At 31.4% G+C, this 26,365-nt stretch overlaps 1 protein-coding gene across 1 annotated transcript in view; it reads left to right on the forward strand.

Moving 5' to 3' along the window:
- LOC130445196 (putative uncharacterized protein DDB_G0277255) overlaps positions 1-26,114 on the forward strand; it is a 29,461-nt gene extending 3,347 nt beyond the window's left edge. Inside the window, exons 4-8 of the mRNA XM_056780738.1 lie at positions 118-316; positions 1,543-1,646; positions 5,441-5,713; positions 6,996-7,323; positions 9,814-26,114. Coding sequence (XP_056636716.1) covers positions 118-316; positions 1,543-1,646; positions 5,441-5,713; positions 6,996-7,323; positions 9,814-11,267 — 2,358 coding nt within the window. The 3' untranslated portion in view covers positions 11,268-26,114. The remainder of the gene's footprint in view (positions 1-117; positions 317-1,542; positions 1,647-5,440; positions 5,714-6,995; positions 7,324-9,813) is intronic.
- Positions 26,115-26,365: the final 251 nt, after the last annotated feature.

The raw sequence follows: 26,365 nt of genomic DNA on the forward strand, positions 1-26,365 counted from the left end.
TAGGAAATTATATGTACACTAGCAAAAAGGAGTAACATGTCTTTGTCATTAGAATGGGAATTATCATATTTCAATTTTATAGCAACTTATATCTATTTTTTAATTATATATTTTAAGTCCACAGAAATTCCATTCAGCCAAACAAGTATATCTTCTGCTGCATGGTTAATTGTTAAAGAATGGTCAGAGAAGAAGTTGAATCAACATTTTTCCTCTATACAATCTTTAGCATACCATCTAATTATAAATCACCTTGTCGGAACAACATCTGATGCTGCATCCAAAATTACTTCTGCCGGAATATATCCGTTGAAAGGTAAGTTTATCATATTTCAAAGAAAGTAAATTGATCTAGTGTGGATACATCACCACTTATTGGCAGTTGCTTACTAATATTTTAGATGGAGAACATTACATGGAATTTGAAAAAAGAAATTAAAACGCAAATATAAAATTGATATATTTTTCTATTCCGCCATTATTGTAGGAAATAAAGAGATTTGAAAAAAAATTAGAAAAAAAAGCATGTAGGTCCACTTTGGATGTTTTATCCTAATTTCAGTTTGTTCAAGAATATTCCATTAGAGATAACTCATGTAAATTGTGGTCGAGCTGTGAGCTGGCTCTTTTAAGTGTAATTTTAGACGATTTTTGCAATGTGTAGCCAAGCATAGAAAACGTTTGTCTACAACGGAAGCAAAAGGTTAGACTTGTGCTAATACCTAAATAGTATACCTAGGACCATTAAGATTAACTATTTCAATAATCATCATGTCAATGTGGTCCTTCTCTATATTGGGATACACCAAGTAGGCAAAATCTCGATTCAACCAACACAACTGGTGGCTTTCCCAGCACAAATGATCTCTATCAAACTGTAGTTGTGCTCTTCAATTAGCTGAGGTCTAGCCTGAAATCAAAGTTGTTTCCTTATTACATCATTAGTTGATGGTACTACACAAAATCTTGGTGTAGCGCAGTAGATGCAACAAACCTTTATCTTAACATTTGAAGTTCCAAAAATCCGTCCTGGTTAGCATTAGTTAGTCGCCCACGGTCCTAATCTGGCTTTCTTTGATTTATTCCCGTGTCTTGGAACCTTCTTATTGCTCTAGATATTGATAATTATACAACAAGGAATTCTTATGCCAATTGTACTCTGTGAGAAGCTATTGAATCTACTCAATAGCTGCAGTACCCTTTCTGGGGTAATATTCTGATTTTAAGAACGTTAAGGTTCATTTTCATCAAGTTATGATTCATTTTAAAGCTTTAAGTTACAATCGCGTACTTGGACCAAATCATTTTAAAATAAATTATTGGTTTGTAGAAAATTTATATATTTGTACAAAATCAAAAAGTATTGATATTGATGAATCTTGAAAAAAATTACTTTATGTGAGGTAGAAATTTTGGGCAAAAACAAAATTTTGCCGGAAGAAACCTGAAAGTTTTATCAAAACCAATTAACAAATTATGCTTTAATTTTGTTGTTAGATATATTTGTGTGTTCCAATTTATAAAATTCATTTTTTTTTTCAGATGATGGCAATGCGAAAGAATCAAAGCATAGAGAAATGCAACTTCAGCTTCAAAGAAAGATCCAACAAAAGAACGAAGGGAGAGATAGGAAGAAAAGAACGCAGGTATGCATTCCATTTTATTTTTGTTACAACTCTTGAAGTATTGGAATTTGAGTATTCTCCCAGGATTATTATGTCATATTCTGTTTCTCGCATTCTACTTTGATTATTTTCAAAGAGTTTTATTTGTGTTTGTCATATATTGAACTCACCTTAACATTTGTATCTCAGTGGCGACACTACCTGATACGATTCGTCGAATGATCCCTCCCTTTGAATTACTACCATTGTTCTACATAATCCATCATCCTACTACATTCACTCATACATACAATAGCCTAAAGTAGATTGTGATGCATCACCTGGTTTTCAAGATATTTTCAGTGAAATATAGATTACCTTCCCAAAGGCATATACTTCTTCTTCTTCTCTATTGGCCTTTTGTCTAATGACATAAATCCAAGATATGTGTTTGCTTGTTACCAGTTTACTTAAAGAGTTTACCATGTGCTTCGTGCCCTTCAAAATTAGGAATAGTTTTTATGGAAGTAAAAAAAAAAGCTTTAGAAAGTAGTTTCTATGAAAGTAAAAATATTACCTACCATTTTAAAATTATTATAAGCTAAGCCATGCATTTCAAAATTGGATATAAACGCCTACTTAGAGTCCTAAGCCATTTCGTATTAGGTACTTGACTAAAAGCAACACTTCGACCCTGAAACCATAAGCAACGAATAAATGATTATACTTGAGCAGTTATTTGTGTAATTTATCGTTTTGAGATGATCTAATTGTGCATTCAAGAAACATGTGGCTCAAGTCTCTTAATTGTCCACAGTCACAGTGAGGATCTTCCTTAACATTTATTTTATACAGATATTTTGGAGTGCCACAATGTGTTGATCTCATTCTATTGATAATTGATGTCTTTTCCATTTTCCATATTAGACATAATTAGTTGTATAGTATATAGAGTGATATTATCATTTTTAGCCATTAATTTAAAAGCAAGACACCCATTGAATCTGAAACAATTATAATTTTTTCCTGTTCATAGATAATTTATTTTAAACATTCTTTAATTGCAATCATCTCTGCTGTACAAATTGGAGTGAAGTTGCCCATTCTTCGAGCAATCTTTTGTCTAGTGAAGCATCTGTGAAAATTATTGAGTATTTATTGTATTCTTTCATTACATCTAAAATTTTTTCATCGCAGCCTCTTGACCCCTTAAAAATGTTAAATTTTTACTCCAGTTTCCGTATATGCGGCCAATTCTCGTAGTTGTAGCATGTATATCTCTGTAATTTCTAGTTTATCTATATGTTATAGAGCTAAGTCTAGTCCCTCCAGTAAGTTTGAGGGAGGCCCTTTTCTCCAAAACGTTGGTTCCTCATTATACATTTGATAAAACGATCTTCCTATCTCATCATAAACAGAACTTTGCATTAAGCCACACTCTTCTATAAAATAAATAAATTAAAGAACAGTTGTCAACAATAGCTTAATGAATATGTAAGTGACATTAGTGCTACTTACATAGATGAATATGTAGAAGAAACCCCCTATCGAAAGTGATCACAATAAGGCTTTTGAAGAAGAAGGTAAATCATTTTCAAATGAAAACTGTTAAAATATATTTTAATGAAGTGTAACGGTAGCGTAATAAAAAAACACAAGAATTCTTTATATATTTGGCACACTGTTTCAGCAAAATTAATAACTTTATAATAATGTTAAATAGAGATGATGTATATACATAAATTAATGATGAAAATATAGGAATCAATATTAATGTTTATAATAACATAATCATATATTACCTATAAATTAATATTGAATCTTACATTGTCAATTTTGTAACCATATAATTATGTAAAACAAAAAAGGAAGTACGGGAATACTCCCCGTATATTACATAAAACAGATAAAATAAAAGATCATGATTATAAAAAAATTACAATAGTTGAAAAAGACTATAAAAGGCGGCAAAAAAGGTTGTTAGTTACCGAAATTATAAAAATCTTTACATGTCGAGAGTTATCAAAAGTAAATAAGAAATCCTCTTGTGTAAGTAGTCAATTATTATGATGATATGCTTCTGGAAATTAGCTAAAGGGAAAAAAGAAAGAAATATTATGAGCACTAGAATAAGGATAATAGAAATAAATTAGTTAAATAGATAAATTTTAGAATAAAGATATATGATTAGGATAAATATAAATAAGAATAGGTTCCATATTCTTGAAAAATTAATAAAACGATAACAGATTAATAATGTCAAAATCTCCAATTAATAACATTTAATAACACTTTAAAAGAAAATAGTTAATAACATTTGAATAATTATTCTAATAAACTAAACCAAGGTTCTCATGTGCTACCAATCTATCATTTATTATGGTTATTGTGATTACCTAAAATTAAAATTTAGTAAATGTGATGTAATTACAACAATAAGATTGAAGAAAAAATTGAACATAAAATTTAACATAAACTAAAAATATTAAGCAGAGATGGAGGTATAAAATTTTCATAATGTGAAAAGACTAACAGCAAAAGGAAAATCTTAACTAATGGAAAGAGCATACTTACTTAAAACATGTGGCAAAAAGGAAAGATGTGATAGGAAGATTTGCATTAATTTATAGAAGAAGAGGGGAACTGCATAGATTAAAATAATATTAGATTATATTGGAAATAAGTAGAGACTAATAAACAAAATATGAAAATTTATGAAATTGAATTGAAATGGAGATAAATATATGAAATAGTTATTATTATTTATATGAAAAAGAGAGATAAAATGGATTTATTGCTTGTTGGGATAAATATGATATATAAGTATGATTATAGGTGATTTAATTAATATGGTATGAGATATAAAGGAGGAATAAGAAGGAATAAGAAAGGTATATTATGGAATTCGAAGGTTAGAGAAAGGAATTTAGAATTTAATATGGAAGATATATCTAATATTATAAAATAAAATCAAAGAAGATTATTACATATAGAAAAAAAAATCCAAAGAGAGAATTGTGTGAAAAGTTTTTGTTTTTTTTATATTTATCTTTTTGTATAAAATTTGATGAAAATTTACTGTAATTTCAATCGAAAATTCTTGCGTCAATCAGCTTTTTTCAAAATGTCGGCGTGCTTATTCACTGAAAAAAATTGCAACAATCACAATTTTTGGTGAAATTGTATGTAATGATTAAAAAAAAATTCGAATTCGATTTTTTTTGTATTTTCTGAAAACATTTACCAAAAGCACACCGACTTTTAGAAAAAAAGCTGATATTTTAACGCGACAATTTTCGATTGAAAATAAGGCTTTTTTGATATTAATTCAAAATAAGGTGAAAAGTAAAGATTTTAAATCAAATAAATTACAATGTATTTGAGACATAATTTTTCACCAAATTACGTAGAAAAAATTTTTTGTGTAAAAGATAAAAATAAAAAAAAAACAAAAACTTGGTTATTTGAATTTTTCACATAAATTTTGAGGTTATGAGAAAAAATTGTAAACTTGACTATTTAACTTTTTTCTGTAGGACTTGTAGTAGAGATAAACCATTTTTCTCCCTTAAAACCCACCCCTTCCCACTTTACCGAACTCAGATCGTCTGTGATTTATTTTTCCTTTCATTTTTATTGTATTCCCATGGGATTCCAATGGGTTTCATTCTACTGTTATATCAAAAATTATCTACTCTGGCCTATGAGTTTTTATTTCATTTCTAAGGATGATTTTTACTCCTGCAATAATTCCAAGAACAAGTAAATAGTTCATATACCAAAACTATGGAAGTTTTTACTTCTATTTAATGAATGAAATTTATTTTTTTTTTCAGTCACCGAAATCGGAACAAAAACCTAGTATAAAAAAATCCCGTTCACAAAGCGTTCCCGCTCAAAATGTTACTAACAATTTTTCGCCGACATCGACCAATGGCGGTATAAATTTAGCAAGTGGAGAATGCAGCACGACCAGCAGCAGTAGCAGCACGAGCCCAACTCAGGCTAAAATTATCTGTGATAAATCACTAGATTTCACTCAGCTACCTGACTTTAACAGTTTCCAAAAGCCGGCAGTAGACGGCGGCGTTGTGGGCCCTACGGGACAGGTCAGAATTCATTCAATAATAACATAAACAATACATAACTTATATAAAATAGGATACATTTGTGAAATGGTTTATAAATTGATCAATAAGTGTCTGGTATAGTATACTTAGAGAGTTGTAAGGCACTTTCGTGCCTGTGAGAGAAGGGTATTTTTTAAAAAAAAATTAGCTAGTAAATTTCACAGACCTAATAACACAAGAGACCAAATTGTTCACATTTCTAGAATGAGCCATCATTGACCCTTCCACTTTCTATGCTAAAGCAACTGTAGCACCCAATGTAGCCAAATTTACAAACTATAAATTTATCGAGAAAAAATAAAATAAAATTTAGTATCATTTGAAATCTATAGAAAATAGTTATTTAACTTGATTAATATTAAAATTAAACTATACATTATAAAATTATAATTTTATTTTACGAATTATTCGTTTGAGATTTCTATACTAAGTAACAAGAAACATGACAACATCGTTTACAATTTCACGCTAGGTGTTTGATGGATACGCGATAATGAATGAATGTTTTTCTTGCTACGTTGCCTTCCAGACACTGTGCTATAATCATTTTTTTTAATTATTTGGTTATTTTGGTTTATATCTCTGATTTTTCTTGAGAAAATCTTCAATTATCAAACAATTAGGGTTCGTGATTGTGTTTTATGTAAGGAAAACAAATTCGTTTATTGCTAGTGTTACTATTATTATTATTATTACTCTGTATTGTTTTACGTTTTTAATACCTAGTATGTTGATATTTTTGAAGAAAACATTTTTTTTTTATTTTACATTTACATTACCTAGGCATATGAGGTTCCATTCGATCGAACGCGATGCTTCTACCCTTGCTTTTGGTCAACATTCAAGCATTTGGGGATCCATTTTGTAGCAATTTTTCTGACGTCCAAATTGACGTCTTTTTTATTTTAATTTATTGCTTAACTCTCCTTCATTTTTTTGACGTCAAACTTTACACTGACACTTCTAATAAGTTATTGTTCGTTGCTATGGTAACGCAATATTTTGTTTATGCATGGAACTGGTCTAGGCTAACTAGATATCAATACATCCTCGTACACATTTCTACTACTATATTTAATTTAAATTTTGTCCAAGTATTCTATGCATAACACTGATGTGACTTTTGATAAACAAAAATGTGAATGTACTACTCATATGAAACTGAAGCGAATTACTAGTGAAGTATATATAGAAGTGATCCAAAGACCAAAAAATAATAAAATTCAGTTATTCTCCATTTTTATTGATTGTCGTGTTGTAGGATTCACAGTTGGTGATAACGACCAATAAGGTTCGAATATCGAAACTTCATCCATCACCAAGCAATCAGTCTTGTAATGTTATGTCCACATCAAGTAGAAAGCAAAAGTACAAATCGCTCCGGCCCAGACTGCAACCTTGTGATATTGCGTCGTACAACCCACAGCCGCAGCCAGAGGCGGAGGCTGAAAATAGATCTCAACATAATGTACATGATATAGCTAGAATTAAGGAAAGCAACAGTGATGAAGAATGTGATTTTCCCCTCACCAGAGAAAGACTCAACAGCATCAGCAACGTCTCCAAAGATGCAATGGACGAGTATTTAGGTAATTTTGTAAGAACTTCACATTTTTGTCAATTTTAAATGTAACAATATTTTTGTTGGAAAATTGATCTAAGAACTTGGAACATGATACTAACACACTGTGGTTACAAATATTTATTGATAAAAATCAAGAATTGTGATTCCATTTGGAACACTTTAAAAATTTGATAGGTTTCTAATCACTAGCTACTTCTAGACCACTTGCCCAATTTCCTCCCATTCTATGTGTGTTGTTCAGACAGTTTCAAAACATTTATAGAACACTCGATAAGTATGTAGTTGTAAAGGAAAAGTTCTAGTTATGGACGTAACCCATTGACCAACCTATCTAGTTGAGAACCGTGTTGGAATTTTGAAAATTCTCGACGTTTCAGCTCCCGCTTTGGAGCCATTACCAAGGGAAGGCTTGAATAGAGTGGTTATTCGCTCATTGGTAAGAAGTAATCCGATTCCGTGGTGTAGATCTGCCTACTTCACGGAACGATTTACCCCTTTTGTTGGTTGATTCCAAGGCCTCAATCTGTCTTGGAATTCCACCGAGGAAATGTAAAACATCGAGATCACTGTTGGCACCAACACAATCACTGGTGGTTTTGAGCTAACTTGAGAAGTAAAAAACGTGTGGAGATCGGCTTCTTGGGGGTTTCAGAGGAAATGTTATTGTGGACCGGAGTAGTATTAGAGCGAAGTGGATGAATAAGGGGTTTCCAAGTTGCCTGTAATTCGATAGCTTCTCGAATAATACTGGAGCTGAAACAGCGGAGTGGGGAGATACTTTTGGTTCTATTGAAATCGATTGTAAGTCTAGTATGGATACGATGTTGGGCAAGGGTGGAGTTAGTGTTCCTTGGCTCTGACGAAAATACATATATATATGTATAATGTTTCTAAATGTTCTTGATTGTAGGTTTTTCTATTTTAAAATTAGTTTTTGTTAATAATTTTTATAAGAAAGATAAAAATTGAAGTTTCGACTTGTTTTGAAATTAATTTTTTTTAATAATGAAATAAGTCGAAACTTCAATTTTTATCTTTCTTATAAAAATTATTAACAAAAACTAATTTTAAAATAGAAAAACCTACAATCAAGAACATTTAGAAACATTATACATATATATATATATATATATATATATATATATATATATATATATATATATATATATATATATATATGTATTTTCGTCAGAGCCAAGGAACACTAACTCCACCCTTGCCCAACATCGTATCCATACTAGACTTACAATCGATTTCAATAGAACCAAAAGTAGAAGAGACCTAAAATCAAGAACATTTAGAAGCAAATATATCAAAAGGTCTAAGAGTGAATCTACTTTTGTTATTTTCAAATCAATGGATTCAAAACAATTTCAAGTGTTAATTTATCATTGATTCCTTATGAAAAAAAAAACTATACAAGATCAGCAATGGTTTCAAAAGTGTTATTCGGACTCTGCTCCGTCGTAAAGAATAATTTGTTATTGGTTTGCTGAATTTAAAGGTGGTCGTACAAACACCGATGATGGTGAACGTTCTGATCGTTCGATTGAGAAAGTCCAGAAAATATAAAAAAACTCCACAAATTAGTTACATCTCATCCTGAAATGAAATTGCGTGAGATAGTTAAGTAAAGATATTGGAAGGCGATGGTGGTAGAAGTTCATTGGTGGTTACATTTAGTATGAATTGGTAGGTCAAGTTGATAAGTTTTAGTTTACCTTCATACTTTGAAGACGATAATTTGGTTATTGAAACATGCCCAACAATATAAATGTGAGTGTTGCCTTCAGAAACTCCAACTTAATTTCTAAATTCTTTGTAGTACTTTTCCACTTATTGCAATTTTCTACTATACCCATTTTCGTCTCTATCCGTCCCGCTATATTTTTTTGTATTAGTTTTTTGAAAAATATCCCTATTTTGAATGTTTTTGTATTTACTCTTATATTTTCAACTTCCTTGGAAATCATGTTTAACTTTTCTTTTCCCTCAGCGTCTTCATTGTTGTTAAATTATCTTCTTCTATTCGGAGATTTTCCTTTCATACACACATCCATGTATTTATTTTGTCATTTCTCATGTATGTGTTTTTCCCATTTTCTTTAGTCCTCTCCTGTTACTCAGGGTCTTTTAAAAATATTCTCCTTGTACCAAATATTACTACTTTTAAATTTTCTTCTCCCTTGCTCCATTTTATAAACTTACTTAATATGGGTGTCTTTTTATTACTTTTAAAAAATCCTATTTTCCTCACCTTCCCAACATCTGTACTCAGCCCAATTTATTCCTGATATTTCCAATAGACTTTTCATATTTGATAATAACTAAAATTGTTCTTCACTGAAATCATTATTTGTTAGTTACTTTATTGGTCCTTGTAAGGACATCATTTTAAAATGATGACTAAAAAATCCATATTGAAATCATACACATTTATAACGAATGTATAAAAAACTATAACAAGTAGATAATAATACGTTTTTTATCTTAGGTACAAATAATAGCCAGCATGAAGAAGAATTGTCCAAGTACTTCAGTAATAATAATAATAATAATAATATTACGGAATCAAATGAATCAGAAGATACATCAAAATTGTCCACCCTAAGACAGCTACTAGTTCAAAATATCGTAGATACTAAACCTCCTATATTGGAAAACAGGGTAACAGAGCACAAAGCGGTCCCTTTTGCTAATACTTGTTCAATAAATTTGCCAGTACAAAACAATCTCTCTTATATCCATTCGTTGACCCAGCATGAACCCCCTAATGCGCCAGTTAACGTAAAAAGAAGGGTTAGCTTTGAAACACCGGCGTCTGAGGATTCCGTACCACCGAGTCCAAATACTAGAAGAAAAAATTTCAGTTTTACACCTATATCGCCAGGTCCACAATCACCAAGCGGTATACATTCTAAATGTTCGAGTACATCAGCCAGTCCTTTTGTCAGTCCCAGAAATACACCGATATTGAGAAACAAACCTGCGCATCAAACTACAAGTATTCTCAAAAGTGAAAACAGGAAAAGTTTAAGAATTAAACGAGAAATAGATCTCACTTTAGAAATTCCAAATGAAAATCAACAGAGTGTGAATTTATTGCCAATGTCTGCTCCGGTTAGTCCAATGTTGAACAATAACAAATCCGTTTTACAAAAATTATTAAATTCCACAAGCAAAGTACCTTACAATCCCAGTTACACCGCAGTAGCGAATATCAACGTCCAACCGGACAGTTCCTTAGAGGTAAATCAATTTTTAACATCAAACGTCGAATCAAACTTAGAAGGTTACAGATCACGATCTGTACCTCTACACAATATGATAAATCCTATGGATAATGTATACGCCAATACAAATAATGATTTTTCTGAAGTGGATCCCATTCCGGATTCAGAAAGTGATAACGTGAAGCGCATTTTAAATTCTCTGGAAGATCCTCCCGTCGATATGGACATTACATCTAGTAACGGAAATTTGAGAGAATTCGGTTTCCAATTGTACAGCAATTCAATAGATTTCTCACAACATGAATTCGGGAATCAGAGATTGGCTCGGTCTCAAAGCATTGGCGGTGAAGTTACTCTACCGCAAATTATCCCGTCTAGATCAGTTCCAAATACTCCATTGCCATTTATTAAACCACAAAAAATTAATTACAACAATTCCAGATCTTACCCTTCAACACCATTAAACAATGATGGATCATTCACTTATAACATAAACGGCGATTGTCTGTTGAACGGGCAACCGATTAGGAATGATGACGTTGCTGAAAGTTTGGATTATCTTCAAGATTTTGAAATAAATAGAGACGGTACTACGGAACAACTCACACACGAAAAGGACTTTAATATAGCTAGTGATTTCGATATTGTCGAAAATGAAAGTCAGTTAATCAATACTGGATTAATCGAAGCTAATTTTATTGATAATATCGATTAAAAATTAAATAACCAGTCGCTGTGACAGTTGACATCAGAACAATGATTGATAATTTAACATTAAACTGTTGTGTATAGTGTGACCCTTCTTTTTCACATATTGTACTGGTCATCTATTATACTGTTTACTACCATTACACACAATTATACTGTCTGATCCTTCAAGCCAGAGAGAAACTAACGATCTATGGAAGGCTTGAAGGATCAAACCAATAATAGGGAATGTTGGAGTAGTGGTAGTGTGTTCAGTAGGGTGGGATAATTTTTTTTAAAAATTGAGATGAAAAAATTCTCACCAAATATGAGCTCTTTTTTTCATCCCAATAGAACCAAATTCCTACCTCATTATTGATTGATTATACGGAAAAATGTCCTTTAAGAATTTTGTAGGAAATTTAATACTCTACAAAAAAAAAGTATCTGATATTTTTTCCGTAAACCTCACAATTTGAATGATATTGAAGATTTAAGTTTGATTTTATGAGACATTTCATTTTTTTTCCGTGAATTTTATAACAATAAAATACAATAAAAAACTATTATAAATTATTATTATAAACAATTTTTTTTAGGAAATTACAAATTTGATGATGAATATCTTTTGAACACTTAATTTAATAGCTAAAACATAAGGTACCATTTTTATAAAGCAGTCAATTTCCAACAAAAATTTGTATGGTACATTTTATAATAGTTTTTTATTGTCGAGTTATAAAATTCATAAACAAAAATTAAATATGTCTCAAAATAATCAAACTTAAATCTACAATATCATTCAAATTGTGAAGTTTTCGAAAAAATATTAGATACTTTTTTTGTATAGCATTAAATTTCCCACAAAATTCTTCAATAACATTTTTTTGCTCAATCAATTAATGGTACCGAATGAATTTTTTTCTATTGTACTGAGAAACAAATTTTAAACAATTCGATGCAGAGGATCTTCGTATTAAAGTTAAAAGTTCACAAATATTTCCGGCGATCTCATTTTACATTCTTTCCGGATCTTGGCGTATTACTACCATTTAATTCCATTATCGGATTTTTATGTTTATTATGCTTCATTTTCTACCAATCTTGCTTATTTTAAAGATGACAGAAACGTTATTAGCTTCGTTCACGGTAGATAATTTGGACACATTCCGAATGTATTCTGAATATTTTCCAGGCGTGTCAAAGGCACATGCTTTGTTCAGAATGTACTCTGAACATACATCCTTCTACAAACCATTTATGAACATCTAAAATTGTAAATTGAATTCAAAACTATCTAGGAAACGTATATAATTAACTGGCTAAAGGTTTATTCTTGATATTTGTAAGTATAAAGTGAACTGCCACGTTTTTGAAATACAATTACGTAGAAAACCACATAGTTTAGAGGTTATTTCGTGGTAAATATTACAAAAAGGATGAATGAACATCCGAGGATAACTTGGACGTATTCAGAATCCGTTCAGAATTAGAAATCTGTGCTTCACGAACACAGGACATGTTTTCTTAAAACCGCGTAAGCACAATTTCAAACTGCGGATGAATATGGTGACAGAACATGTTCAGGATATCTACCGCGAACAAAGCAATTTTCTAAAGCCAAACCTACCAAAAATCATTTGAGATAGACCAAAATTTCTCTTGCCTTACCGACCTTTGTAAATACATTTTTAGAAAAAAAAAAATGCTGCTCTCAGTTGAAGGGATCTCACTAAATACAATAAAAATAAGGGTTTTTCGATTCAAATGAAATTGAATGAGGATAAGATGCTTTGATTATCAAAACTGTCTAATTATTATATTTACGAAAAGTAGGGTTAAACATAAATTATTTCATGTTAATTTATTCTAAGAATAAATGTGCATGGAATATTTCAAAATACATTATGACTAACCAAAATAATTTAAAAATTTAACATTGTTCCTACATGTCATCTGATAGAACATAGGTCAGGTTGATAATTTTTCTGTGAATTTTAGATAAGAAATAATGCGAGGTATTTTCAGTACTAAAAGTGCACATTAAAAAATGATTAAAATCATTATTTCTTAGCTTGAATAATGAAATTTGTCCTCTTTTTGCAGTTTTAACAATTATATGTCGTTTTTAATGTTTTTTTTTACCTTAAACAAAAAACACAGATTTTAATATATAATTTAGAAATGAATGTGATTGTTAAATTTTAAAGTAAATTTTTTAATGTATTTTGTTATATTTGGACCATGATTACCATGTAACAATTATTAATTGTATCCAAATACCACCTCGGTCATTTTTTTCTTTATGAAAACTCGAGGTATTGTTTGATGCAAATCAAGTAGAATTTTTTCTATTGACTTATGCAAAAACTCTTCCTTATAATTTTTACGATACTCACCTTGTTTGAAACTCAATCTATTTCTAGTTCTTAAAAGTAAGCAAAGTATTCCACATTATTCCATTATAGTTCTCCGTCTCGCTATAATTTCAATGTTTTATAGTTGTATGTCGGTCGTATCCTCTACTAAACACAAGTACTGTGTCTCTTCTACATTCATCTGCAGTCACCATTTCCAATATTCTTCGCTTAGTTTGCGTATTGTATTTTGTATTTGAGCCATCCCTATCGTTTGCACATATTACCTGATCATCTTCAAACTAGAGGGTGTATAAACAGGTGTCATCGTCGACTTGGATCCACATTCCTTTGTGGTTCTTTTTCCAAGTTAAGTAGCCACTTAATCCAGAAGAAGTACATTAACTTTAATTTTTGTTTGACTTATTGGCTTTATCGACTGAGATATAAAAGTGTTGAATAGAAGTTTATTTGTCGCCTAACTTAGAAGCGAATGTATCAAATTGATTGAGTGAATCAACTTAATATTTTTACTTCATTTATGATAGTTCATAAATTTTCGCAATATAAATTTTTATTTTTAAGAATTTAGTTTTAGCGTTATTCAATCATTTTAATTTTTTAACGGTAATTTGTTAACAAAAAAAATCTTGCACTGAATTTTAAAGCAATTATCATTTACTTAAGAGACTTTGAATTTTTTACATGCCATATATGAAACATATATAAAAGGTGTAAGAAATAATAAATTAAAGAATAAAAGATTATTATAACATATCAAATTAAAACATATCTGAAAAATGTTTTTTGCTTCGCAATATCTGGTCAATTGTCAATATATTTTTGTCAATTAATATATACGTGAAAAAGATGGTTTGAATAAAATTTTGATTAAAATTTAAACCGTGTCACTAAATTTATCCAATTAATCGATTAAGACTGCAAAAAATGAGGTTTCATGAAAATAAATTTTGAATTTTAATGTTTTTCTTTGTCTGTGACAAACAATGGGTAGGTTTTGTGAAATATTTGAATTTAAATTAACAAAAAAAATCTTTGACTGTGATAACTTATAAATTGAAAAATTAGAAACACTCAACTCCTGATTTGAGTTGTGTTTTATTTTTTTATAACAAAGTTGAAAATTTTTAAAGTTTTAGAATATAAGGTAAGTCTGACTTTGAGGTGTGATTTCGTCGATGATTTGTTGGTTTCCGATTTTGAGATATAAAATTGTTAAAATTTTTATTATTTTCTTATGTTATGTTCAACATTTTCAAATTTTGTATATATTTTAAAACCTGCAAATTGTTTTTATTTCACAAAAGATGATTGCATTTAATTTGTTAATGGAGTTTACTACATAGCAATTAAACAAAAATACTTCTATATTTAAAAATCGGTCATTTGAAAATTATTGATTGATTAAATTTTTAGCAAGATCTCTATTTTCATGTCAATTATTTGATGAATTTTAGATATGAACTCAAACCTCTAATTATAGGAAACAGCTGGATCGGTTTGGAAATAACAAATACATAACGAAAAAAATGATAAGAAAACTTCGTTAAAAAACGAAAGGGTAGATTAAGAAAAAATCAAAAAACAAGAAGAAAAAACTTGAGGAAAAGACTGTAAACGGGTACATGTGGAATCGAATTCCTCATTTGATATTTGCAAAGGTAAAAGGAAAAGAGGATTAAGGATTTAGAATTCATTTTCAATTAAAATCCTTTGGATACTGGTTGCAGGTCGAGATTGCATATCACATCACATAAAATATATTTCATATCTACTTTTATTTATTCGAGCAGTAGTAATTACAGCAATTCTTCTTCTGTTATCTTTACCAGTTCTTGCAGGTGCAATTACCATACTATTGAAAGATCCAAGTTTAAACCAACATTGATTTTGGTTTTTTTGGACACCCTGAGGTATATATTTTAATTCTTCCAGGATTTGGATCAATCGCCAATATTGTTAGACAAGAAAATAGAGAAAAAAAGGCTTTTTGTCTTTCAGGATATATTGTTTGAGCTCAATATATATTTTCTTTTGCAATAGATGTAGATACTGGAGCTTATTTTACATCAGCTACAATAATTATCGCAGTGCCTACTAAAATTAAAGTTTTTATATGACTAGCAACATTTCATTGATCAAGAATTAATTATGGCACAGCAACATTATGAGCTTTAGGATTTATTTTTCTTTTGACAGTTGATGGATTGCCAGGAGTTGTGTTATCTAATTCATCAATTGATATTGTTCTTCATGATACTACATATCTAAATGTACCTTACATTATTTAATTGCTAAGTTAAAACTTCAAACTCCATTATCAAATATTTATAGATATATGTAAATAGTTGATCCTCGTCCCGTTGTAAAATTTTAAAACAGAAATGTTTAGGTGGTTATATTAACCACCGCCTAATAACCTGTGCCTAGCTTTTACAGCCTAACTATAGACTTTTTTTAATATTTAAGATTTTTGTTCTTAAAATGACCTTTAGTTTAAAAGCAAAGTTTGTTTTTTGAAGAAAAAAAAAACATTTTCTCTTCAAATATCAGTAAAATGTTACATTTGTATGTCATTTGTCAATCAAAAAAAATTTATGTCGCCGTGTCGTTATTATCATTGTCAGTAAAAGTATGATTTTTACTCGAAAAAATATAGTATATGAAGGGATTTTTTAGTTCTTTAGGGTTTTCATCTTCGTAAAACGCCAGATACATGAAAAACGCTTCCTTGATATAGAATTTAAACAATTAGTCCGGTCAATTTACATAAATTCCCACCAAGCTGAAAATCAGTAAAATTGTTTAAAATATGATTAAAAACAAAATGTAAAATTTCCCCATCATTCCCATTTATGGAAAAAATTTTATTTAAAGCCGAAAGAATGTTTTTTTCGCGATTATCAGTAAAACTCAAGTTTTCTCATAAAAATACGTCAGACAAAAATTGTAGATCTTAAAATTATCTGCAAAAAACGTATCAATACTTTTTTCTCTACGAGCCACTGTTTCTGAGAATAATTCAAAAAGTTGTAATCGTCATAATATGCACACGTTTCTACGCCACCTAAGAGGTAGTTACTTAGCACGCTTTTTTCAACGTGGTTTCCCCAGTAGGCTTATTCCAAGGGTCTGTTGTGATAATGTTTAATTTGAAACTATTGCAAAATAATGGAAGTTGCAGATATAGAAAAGATAAAAGATTCAAATTGAAAAAAAAATATGAAATTTAATCATCCGAGTCGTAACTTTCAAATTCTTCTTCTTGTTATTCATCTTCATTCTGAGTGCATGTAAGCTGCTAGGGCCGAACCTATCTGCCGCCAGGGTGCAAGAACAAAATATGCCGCCCAATTAGCTTACCTAGTCGAAATTTGATTAGTGACGCGAGATATGAGGTAAATTTCTGTCGTAACGGCAAGCGGCTTACTCTTTATTATTGCCTATTTATTCTCTTTTTTATGCCGCCCGAACGCTCAACGCACTATTTTGGCATTGTTGCAATAATAAGAAAACAATATTTCGGAGAAATGCCGCTATCAAAGAAAGGCACTTTGCGCTTTGCGACTAAATATTTTGTGCATGATGGGGCTCTGTTATTTTGCTTTTTGCCGCCCCTTGTGTTACACTTTTCGCCAAGTTAATAGAGGTTAACCGAATAAGCAACAAACTTCACTAGCTTACGTCTAACTCCGTCTCCCTCAACTTTTGATTGATTTGAACCGTTCGAGTCAAAGGAGTTGAAGTGAGACAAAGTTCGAACACGAGGGGTGTAACTTCACTACTCGACTCACTTCAGTTTGCAGCGAGACGTCGTTTTTAGTGGATATATCGTGTGCAGTCAGCTCAGCATGGTGTATATGCGTTAATACTAGGGGTTCACTAGTCATGCGGGTCGCATTTTTTTCACCTGTGACGCGAGCGCCATCTAACGGTTAGATACGACAACTGGGCGTCGGCCATATTGTTGATGCGCTTTTCGAAAGAAAAAAAACACTATTGTTGTATTTTGTTTAATCGAAGATATAGGGACACACATAAAATGATCTAGGAAAATTGAAAGCAATGAAAGTGAGAAGAAAAGTTATTCGGACATTACGATAAAATGTGCTAGAGTTAAAACCCGATTCCACAAGAACAAGAGGAAATAAGAACAACACTATGGTGCCAAGTGAAATACAAACCTTACCAAGCACTATCGCACTTTCCCTTGGCAGCACTCTCACAAGAGGAGGAAATACAAGGTTAGAGATGAGGAAATTATGAGCTTCTATACTATTGCAATTCTTTATAGCTCTTTTAGTCGTAAAGTTCATGCGTAAAACTAGATCTAATTCGGTCACGCGTGGCCACTGGTCCTCATCTTTCTCCATATCTTCGTACCGCAGCTCAAACGGGTCACAACCACACTCCTGAACTTTCTTCTGATAGCGCTCACGGCCATGATGACTTAATTTCTCACTATATCCTTTCAAAAAAGCCATACTTCATCAAAAAATAATCACTAGCAATGCTCCGGTATGTCCTCTTTCCTCGAAACCTATCAACAACATGGCCTACTCCACTTGAGCATCTATGTTGCCAAGAGCGCGGACTCCGAGATACCGAGTTTTAACGCAAGGTTGCGGGAGTGCGTGGACATAAGTTTCGAACTTCAATTATTTTCGTCGAAGCTAGTAGTATGACAGACCTTGAATAATTTTACACATTCTAATATTTATTTATGTATGTGTTTTCTCTTTATCACATTCATTTGTGTGTCTACTTCTTTTTAGTTATATCCAATTATTATATTTTCTCTTCTTGGACTTATAATTCGTAGTAGGATTGTAATTGAAATTACTAAAAGCCGATCAGGCACTTTTGCTTAAAATTTTTGACATCAGTAGGCAAACTTTGAAGCTTGTCGAAGTGTAATTGCTGAAGTTTGAAGTTTCTTCCTCCTCTAAGAGGTATGTGACGCCCATAATGTGAAGATAGCGTTTTAGATAACTGTCCGGTTAAAAGGCCCGTCACGAATTTCACTTTGTCTAAGTGAACTAGATGTTTGGTAAAAGAGACGGATGACCTTTCTACGTGTGCTAACTTGTCTTATGCTAGGTGCTTCTATCCATCTCTACTTATCTTGTGAAAAAACTATTGAGACACTTTTGGCTACACCATGGGTTTTGGGCCTATTGGTGGATTTACTGAATATAATCTGGCGAGAGATTTCGCTTTGTTGTTGGCGTTATTGCCCGAGTGATCGGGCCCCCAAACGGCCTGCTTTTACAGCCATCTCTTACTAGTTCTTATAGGACTGCCTTACATTCCAGCATCTATTTTCTATATCTTTAGTTTGCAATAAATTTCATACTGTTACTCAAAAAAGGCAGCAGTTCTTTAATTTTTTTCTTCTATGATACTTTCCTGACTTGAATAATCAACTAAGTTGGTATTTTTGGAAACGTTGGTGATACTCATACTGAATACCCTGTTTACACCACCACTACACCAAACTTAACCAGTTCACCGTCAGTCTCTGAAGACGATAACTTGGTTATCGAAACGCGCGTCAGACAGTGGAATTGTCTAATTTTCTAGTATATCGCTTTTTTTTCTTAATATTGATTTTCTTTTTGTAAAATTCTGCATTCGGGATAAAATTGTTTCATATCAATCGGAGACATAGTTCTGATGTACCTGAGTTTGCATTTTTTCAATATTTTATATTGTATGTTTATTTTAGTTCCAGTTTTAGCTCAAGAGCTATGTTTATCATAATTGCAAGAAGCCGATCACTTAACTGTGATTCTAATTAGTCCTCTACTAATATTCAAATACAAAAATTGTTTTAATTAGCGGTTAAAAATTCGTTGATTGATCTTTTGTGGACTATGTGAAATATTTAAATGAGCAATTTCAGTTTATTCTCAAATAGTATAGACTTGATAAACGTATTAGTGTAACTAGAAGTTTATGTAAATATCTAACAACTTTTCAGAATTGACAATGGTTGACATTACTTTGTAAACATTGAGTAAACCGAAGGACATTTTAAGAAAAAATGCTAAATTCTTTAAATTGATACAATTTTAGCTTTAAAAAAAACATTTTTAGTAGAGAGGTGTAGGAAGGTGAATATTAAGTTGAAAAGAACATCTAGATATTATTTTTTGTAAACAATTCATGTTCCGATAAACTGTTCCATCACGAAATTCGATGTACGTTTGGTGACAAGTACAAAATCCATAAATTCGATATGAAAGGCTTGTATAAGCTATTGAAGATCAAAAGTAACACTAAAGGAAAATTATTAAGTAGCCAAATTTTTGAAACTAAAATTTGAGAAATATAACTCTTTGTGTCGTCAGATATAGGAAATTGATAAAACAGAAAATTCCTTCTTGGTAATCCTGCGATATGGTGGTCTGTGCATAAGTGTGTAAGAAAAACAGACATATTGTAAGTAATTGTCGAATTTGTACAAGAAAACCACCTACTTCACTTCAGTAGTTCATACAGTCTTCAAATGTCTTTTAATAAAATGAATAATGAAATTATAGTCAAAAACGTCGGGTGATAATCCACGTCCCACGGTTCAAAATACAATTAATAACTAACTAAAAAAAGGTTAAGTTTAATGTTGAGTATGTAAGGGTATGTGGAGGGAACGTGTGTAGTCTTGACAGCATGAGAGTCGATTGTAGACCTGGAGGAACAGGGTCAGATGAGCCGTGGAAATACCCAATAAGTTATAAATGGGCGAAGAATTTTTTGGTTGATGATGAAGTAAAAAATGAAGATATCTGAATGACTGGGTCAATGAGGATTTTAATCCGACCTAACTCGTTTCAGCATTTTCCAACCGTTTGTCCAAAAAAAAAACCCACCACTGCAAATTCTAACCCCTATATATGTTAATTTATATTTCTACAATTTAAAGTGTGAAAATTTATTGGATGAAAGAAACAGAAAGAAAAATGATTATTAAAAAAAATTTTTTCGGTTCTATATTAGGACTGAAATTAGGATTACATATGAGGGTGTCAGAGTATCTGGAAAAGACGTACACACAAAGATGATATACAAAAAGCCTAAAATAAGAGCAAGGTGGTTAGGAGACATTGAGAGATTGCCACAGCATATTTTAAATTGTAAAAATATAAATTAACATATGTAGGGGTTTGTATTTGTAGTAGTTTTTTGTTTGGCAAAACGGTTGAGCAATAGGGAAATGAGGTTGTTCGGATTAAAATCCTCAATGACCCAGTCAATCAGATAGCTTCATATTTTACATTATCACCAACCAATCAATTCTTTGCCTCTTTATAACTTACTAGGTATATCCACGCCTTATCTGACCCTGTTCCTCCTGTTCTACAGAAGTGCAATTTTCCTCTTTCGATTCTCCTAGAGAATTGTAAGAACGGTGCCGGAGAAATGGAGAGGGTAAAAGAAGAAGAGGGCGCCTAAAGAAAAAATGGCTACAAGAAGTCAAGCGTGGAGCGTAGAGAGAAGGAGAATAATCTGTGTGTATGAAAAATGTCCATCGAAATGCGTTAAATAAAGGTAGCGCCAAATATATACAACGCAAGTTGTTGAAATTCTTAATAATGAAATATGTGAGAAACAATTTTTATAATTATAACAAAATAGGAGCATTCATATACTATTTTTTTAATCAGGTTTAAGAAAAACTATTCTTTCGAATTTGATATTATTTATATAAGTCCTATGGCACAAAAGTCAACAACTATACATACAACAAAAATGTTATGTTATGTTTCCGGGTGCTTTGTTTATTCTAATCATGTATTTGTCATGGTATATATACTTGCCTAATACTTATCCTGGGAATAGGAAATTTGAGAATGATTCGAGCGTCGCTGGCTTTGAAGTGAGGTTTTGTACAACGTCAAATCCTAAGATTGTCATCTAAAAGACATAAGAGCTTGGATAACCAGTTTCCGCGTGCTCCGGAATTAAACCTAACATAGTATTTGCCTCTCCTCTACTTAACTGCAGTGTTTTGGTCACCCAGTTTGAGGGGTTTGACTTATGAAAGTCTCAGCCTGTCCATTTGTTTTTATCCCTTTCCCACAGGTTAAGGTGTTCCTTAATTCGTAAGTAAAGGATTCCCACTGTAGATTCGTTGATCTTCAAGATTTTCCTAGTCGTCAGGAATTTGATTTCCTCTAAGTCCCCTATGTTTAAAAATCCCGAGCAGCTGTACTGCCTATTCACAATCAAAGTTTGGTTATCACGTCATAGAAGAATTACATCCATGATTGTTTGAAGGCATTGATCTCCAAGAAAATGAGTATCGCTGATATGAATCACACCTAGGATATTCTATACTTTCCTTCAGACACTAAATGTGATTTTATTCAACAGTTTTTTGTAATGGAGCGCCCTTTGAAGATGACGTTGCTATGTATATCAAAACCCTACTTACAATCTTCTCTTCTGGTATATTATATGAGCCTGCAGTTATCAATTTTTCCTAAAGGTAGTGAATTAACAAAACTTATTATGTGCAATTTTATTTATTTGTGGAAATAATTATTTCCTTCTTCAACTAAGCTTTTAAGATACTAGAGACCTAGAAAGCCAAGGAACAAACTGGATAATCTATCCAATATATCCAAAACATTGAAGTATTCACAATGTGAGATGTTTCATTTTTCTACTGGAACCAAACTCGTTTTAAGGGATTTGTCATCTTAGTTCTGGTTTCAAAAACATTGCAAGCATACGAATATATCGAGCTGAATTAACAGTAACTGTGACCATGTTCTTCATCGCTCATCAATAAAATTACATTATAATTTGATATCAAAATCTGGAAAAAAATCTTCGCCTCAAGTTTATGGATAATGAACATTTCATTTTTTTACTTCAAGTTCTTAGCTCGCCAACATAACGTCTAATTACCCATCCTAGGCTTCAGAATATCGCTTTTCTTACCGTTTCAACATTTTCTTGAGTCTTGCGTCTCGAACCAGGATGTTTCTTATTCATTATGTTTCCAGTCTATATGGAGTTATTCATCCACCCGAGGATTGTGATACGGCTCCATGTCGACCGACATTAAACCGAGCAGGAACCAATCGCTGTGCAGCTGTATTATACTCACCATATCTTAGGAAAATGTTATAGAAACACAATTGACGTTGCAACTCTCATTTCATTAAGTGAATGAAGTGGAGTCTTGTGTAAAGGCCGCCATCCCACTTTCTGAACTACGCAGCTCAAAAGGCTCTCTATAAACCAACATTTACCATAGAGATGTCGGAAATAAAAAAAAATATCGATGTATCCAAGATTGACTTACCACCAGCATTTTTAAACTCTGAGAATGCACGGTAATGATTGTTTTGTGAATGTGCTGCGAAAATTGTTGTAATGCCACCAGTTTTATAATTTCTACCACAAAAATTACAAGCAACATTATCTTTATCTTATCTTTTTAAAAAATCCACACAGCACTACTGCTGGACGACGACATGATTCTCGTCGTGAAACATAAACATCGAATTAGAAAAAAGTAAACAAGCCACAAGCCTGAGGTTAATAAAGTATCGAGATCACTCGAAAAATGACAGAAGACATTCATAGACAATACAATTATTATTATTTTTTCGTTCTTTCCTATCTTTTACGGTTTTGGATTCCATCGACGACAGTTCCATAATAATAAATACAATTTTCGATACTGGAAATTTCGTATCAATATTTCATTATATATCGATACTTTTTCAGTTAGCCTAATTTACCATCGTATACTTTTTGCGAAAACTACAAAAGTATTTCGAAAAAAACCGTGCCCAATAGTTGATTAAACATTTAACCAAATTTATTCTATGTTGAACGTTTGTGACGGATTCTTTTGAAATATCCTTAAAATGCTGACAATATCATCTTCAAAGTGCGCTATCTGGGACTATAGTTTACGAGATACCCTATATAAATAATATCGTCAAATTCCGATCTGAATTTCTGAATTTGATAGAAATGGGATTAAGAAAGGTGAAAGTATATCGATTAATATTTGTAATACATGAAAGGAACTTGAAGACTAATTTAATTACAAAATAATTTCTAAGATGATCTGCTACAATGCAATTATATAGAAAAGATTTGAATTTTTTGGCAGCTGTGCTTTTATAAACTAATTTTTATTTCAACACATACATCACTCAACTTTCCTGCGTTTCTTTCTACTCTCTTCAACATACTTTTATTGATCTCTTTTTTTTTGTAACAAATATTTTTGGCCAGTTGTTTATAAATAAATGGAAACATATTTCCTCATTGTTTTTACTGAAGAAATTATTGTAAACTGCCATGAAATTTTTTATGCTTTTATGACATTATTAGACCAAACTAAGAGGTGATAAATACTTTAAAAGAACTGATATTGCACCAACTTCATATTTTTTAAAAATATATCTTTTAGAGAATTCATCAACTACTAATGAAAGAAGGGAAAATATGGTTGAGGCTGATAATTGAAATTAAATTTTAAGGGAGATTATTTCTAAATTGATTGAAGAACTAAGCGGTTGGTATCTATATTTGAATCTAGCTCCTGTTTATTGTTGTTAGGTCAAGCGACGGGTACTTTTTTTTGCAGTTCTAGGAAACGGAGTTTTTGATTATTTTTAGGGGTGTCCCCTGAATGTGAATCCAAGTGGGCGCCCGCGTCAGCCGCCCTCTTGAAAATCGATTAGGTTTTCAATTAAAGTAAGTGCTCCATACAATATTTGATTTATCATGAACCGTTAACTGTATATTTAGTAAAAACCATATTGTAAAAAGTTGAGAATCGCCTCTAAAAACCTATTCAGTTATACAAAAAAAATTTCAAATAAAAAAGATCATAAAAATTATTATCTATAAAATATCGCATTTTTCAAGACTTTTTTGCTCTGGCGCTTGGCCTATTTGAAAATTCAATTCAAATATGTACGAAAACATAACCAAAGTATTTAGTTTCTTTCTACTTATACGTGATAGTAATATTTTTAACACTACCACACTACTAGGCTGTATATACAATAAAAACATAATCAACGAGATCAAAAAGACACTTTGTTTATTAGGTAAATACCATCTTTCCTCCTTTTTCAAATATTCAAGTTTTTTGTTGATCAAGGTTTTCTATTGTTTGTTATACATCATATCGTTTTTAAACGTCTGTGATCCAAGCAAAACAAACTCCGTTTATAGTTGAATTCCTAATTTTTGTGTGTGAATCAGATTATATTCCAGAATAGACTCTCTCTTGCAGACCCATGATTATAAATATAAAACAAACAAAAATGAATATATTCAGGTTAAAATATTTTCGGTAAATTAAGCGGATATGAAATAATTTTCTCATTATTCTGTTATAATTATTTGTTTGTTTGTTTTTCAAATTCTTTCAAGCGTTAGCTTATTGGCGTTTTTAGTTTCCAATCTTCGCTACTTCATTCATTTGTTGTTCCCCTTTCTTCTTATTTCCTGTACTACTTGTTCTAACCAAGTTTACCTGGGTCTTACTACCTTCTTTTCTTATGCTTTCTTATTAGACTTTATGGGGTTCTTCTCTTTATGTATAATTATCAATATAAACATTTTACAACTATTTTGTTTCCTATTGGTTCCTCTTTAAGCTTTTCTATAATCGTTCATTGTTCTCCATATTACACTTAAAATTGATATTAAGAGTTCAAACTTGGTGAATTTTAGGAATTAAACACCCGAGTAAATAGTGTGTTCACAGTGCCGGATTAAGCCAGGGGCTTGGGGGGGCTATAGCTCCGGGCCCCATGTCCAAGAGGGCCCCATCATTTGGAAATCATTCTGTATTTTTTGATGTGTTGATACCACAAATCTAACGTATTGATATTATTTTGTGAATTTTTGCGGGTTTCCGAATTCCTTAAGGGGGCCCCGTCATTACTTCAACCCCGGGCCTTATAAATCTTAATCCGGCCCTGTGTGTTCAGCATAACAATTTATAACTAATAAGCTGCCAGATTACCATTTTCTGAAAATCTACTTATATTTTGATAATTACGTTCATCATCTGGTACCGCTACAAAAAACTCATTCAGCGTCTAATTTTCTTCCTATCTATATATGTTTACATTTATTTACTATAAAAAAAAATATCTCGAAGTATTTTTATTGTACCTACATCTGGCCCAAATGTTTGCAAATGATGGATGTGTTGCTAAATACATTTCGTTCTGCTAATTTCCTTAGTGTTAATGTTAATATATATAAAAATGAATGTCAAAAGTCTGAATTTGTAATTCGTAAGCTCATTTTGTAATGTTGAAAGTTTGGAAGAAAAATGGAAAGATATTTTTGCGACACATTGTTAAACTTGAAGAGCTGTTATTTTATGAAGTACAAATTTATTTAAAAAAGGTGAATTGAAATGTTAGAGGATTAGTCTAGATGTTTTGGTGTAAACTATTTGTATCCATACAAGAAAATATATTGGTATAACTTGTTTAAAATATTGTTTTATTTTTTGATCAAACCTTTGCAGTCCATATTTTATTGAAACTTTGCGTTTCTTGTACAAGGGTGGTCTCAAACGTTTCCCACCAACAATAAATATTTACAAAATTGGCATTTGCATCGTCGTCTGCAAATGAAAATTTAGAAACAAGAAATAATTGCCGGTGGCAAAATCTGATTAATACGGTGAGGGTTCATCCAACTCTAGGTGCAAATCGTGAATTTTAGTTCTTTTTTGGTATACAGA

This window comes from Diorhabda sublineata, chromosome 6 (assembly GCF_026230105.1).
Source record: "Diorhabda sublineata isolate icDioSubl1.1 chromosome 6, icDioSubl1.1, whole genome shotgun sequence".
Lineage (NCBI taxonomy): Eukaryota > Metazoa > Arthropoda > Insecta > Coleoptera > Chrysomelidae > Diorhabda > Diorhabda sublineata.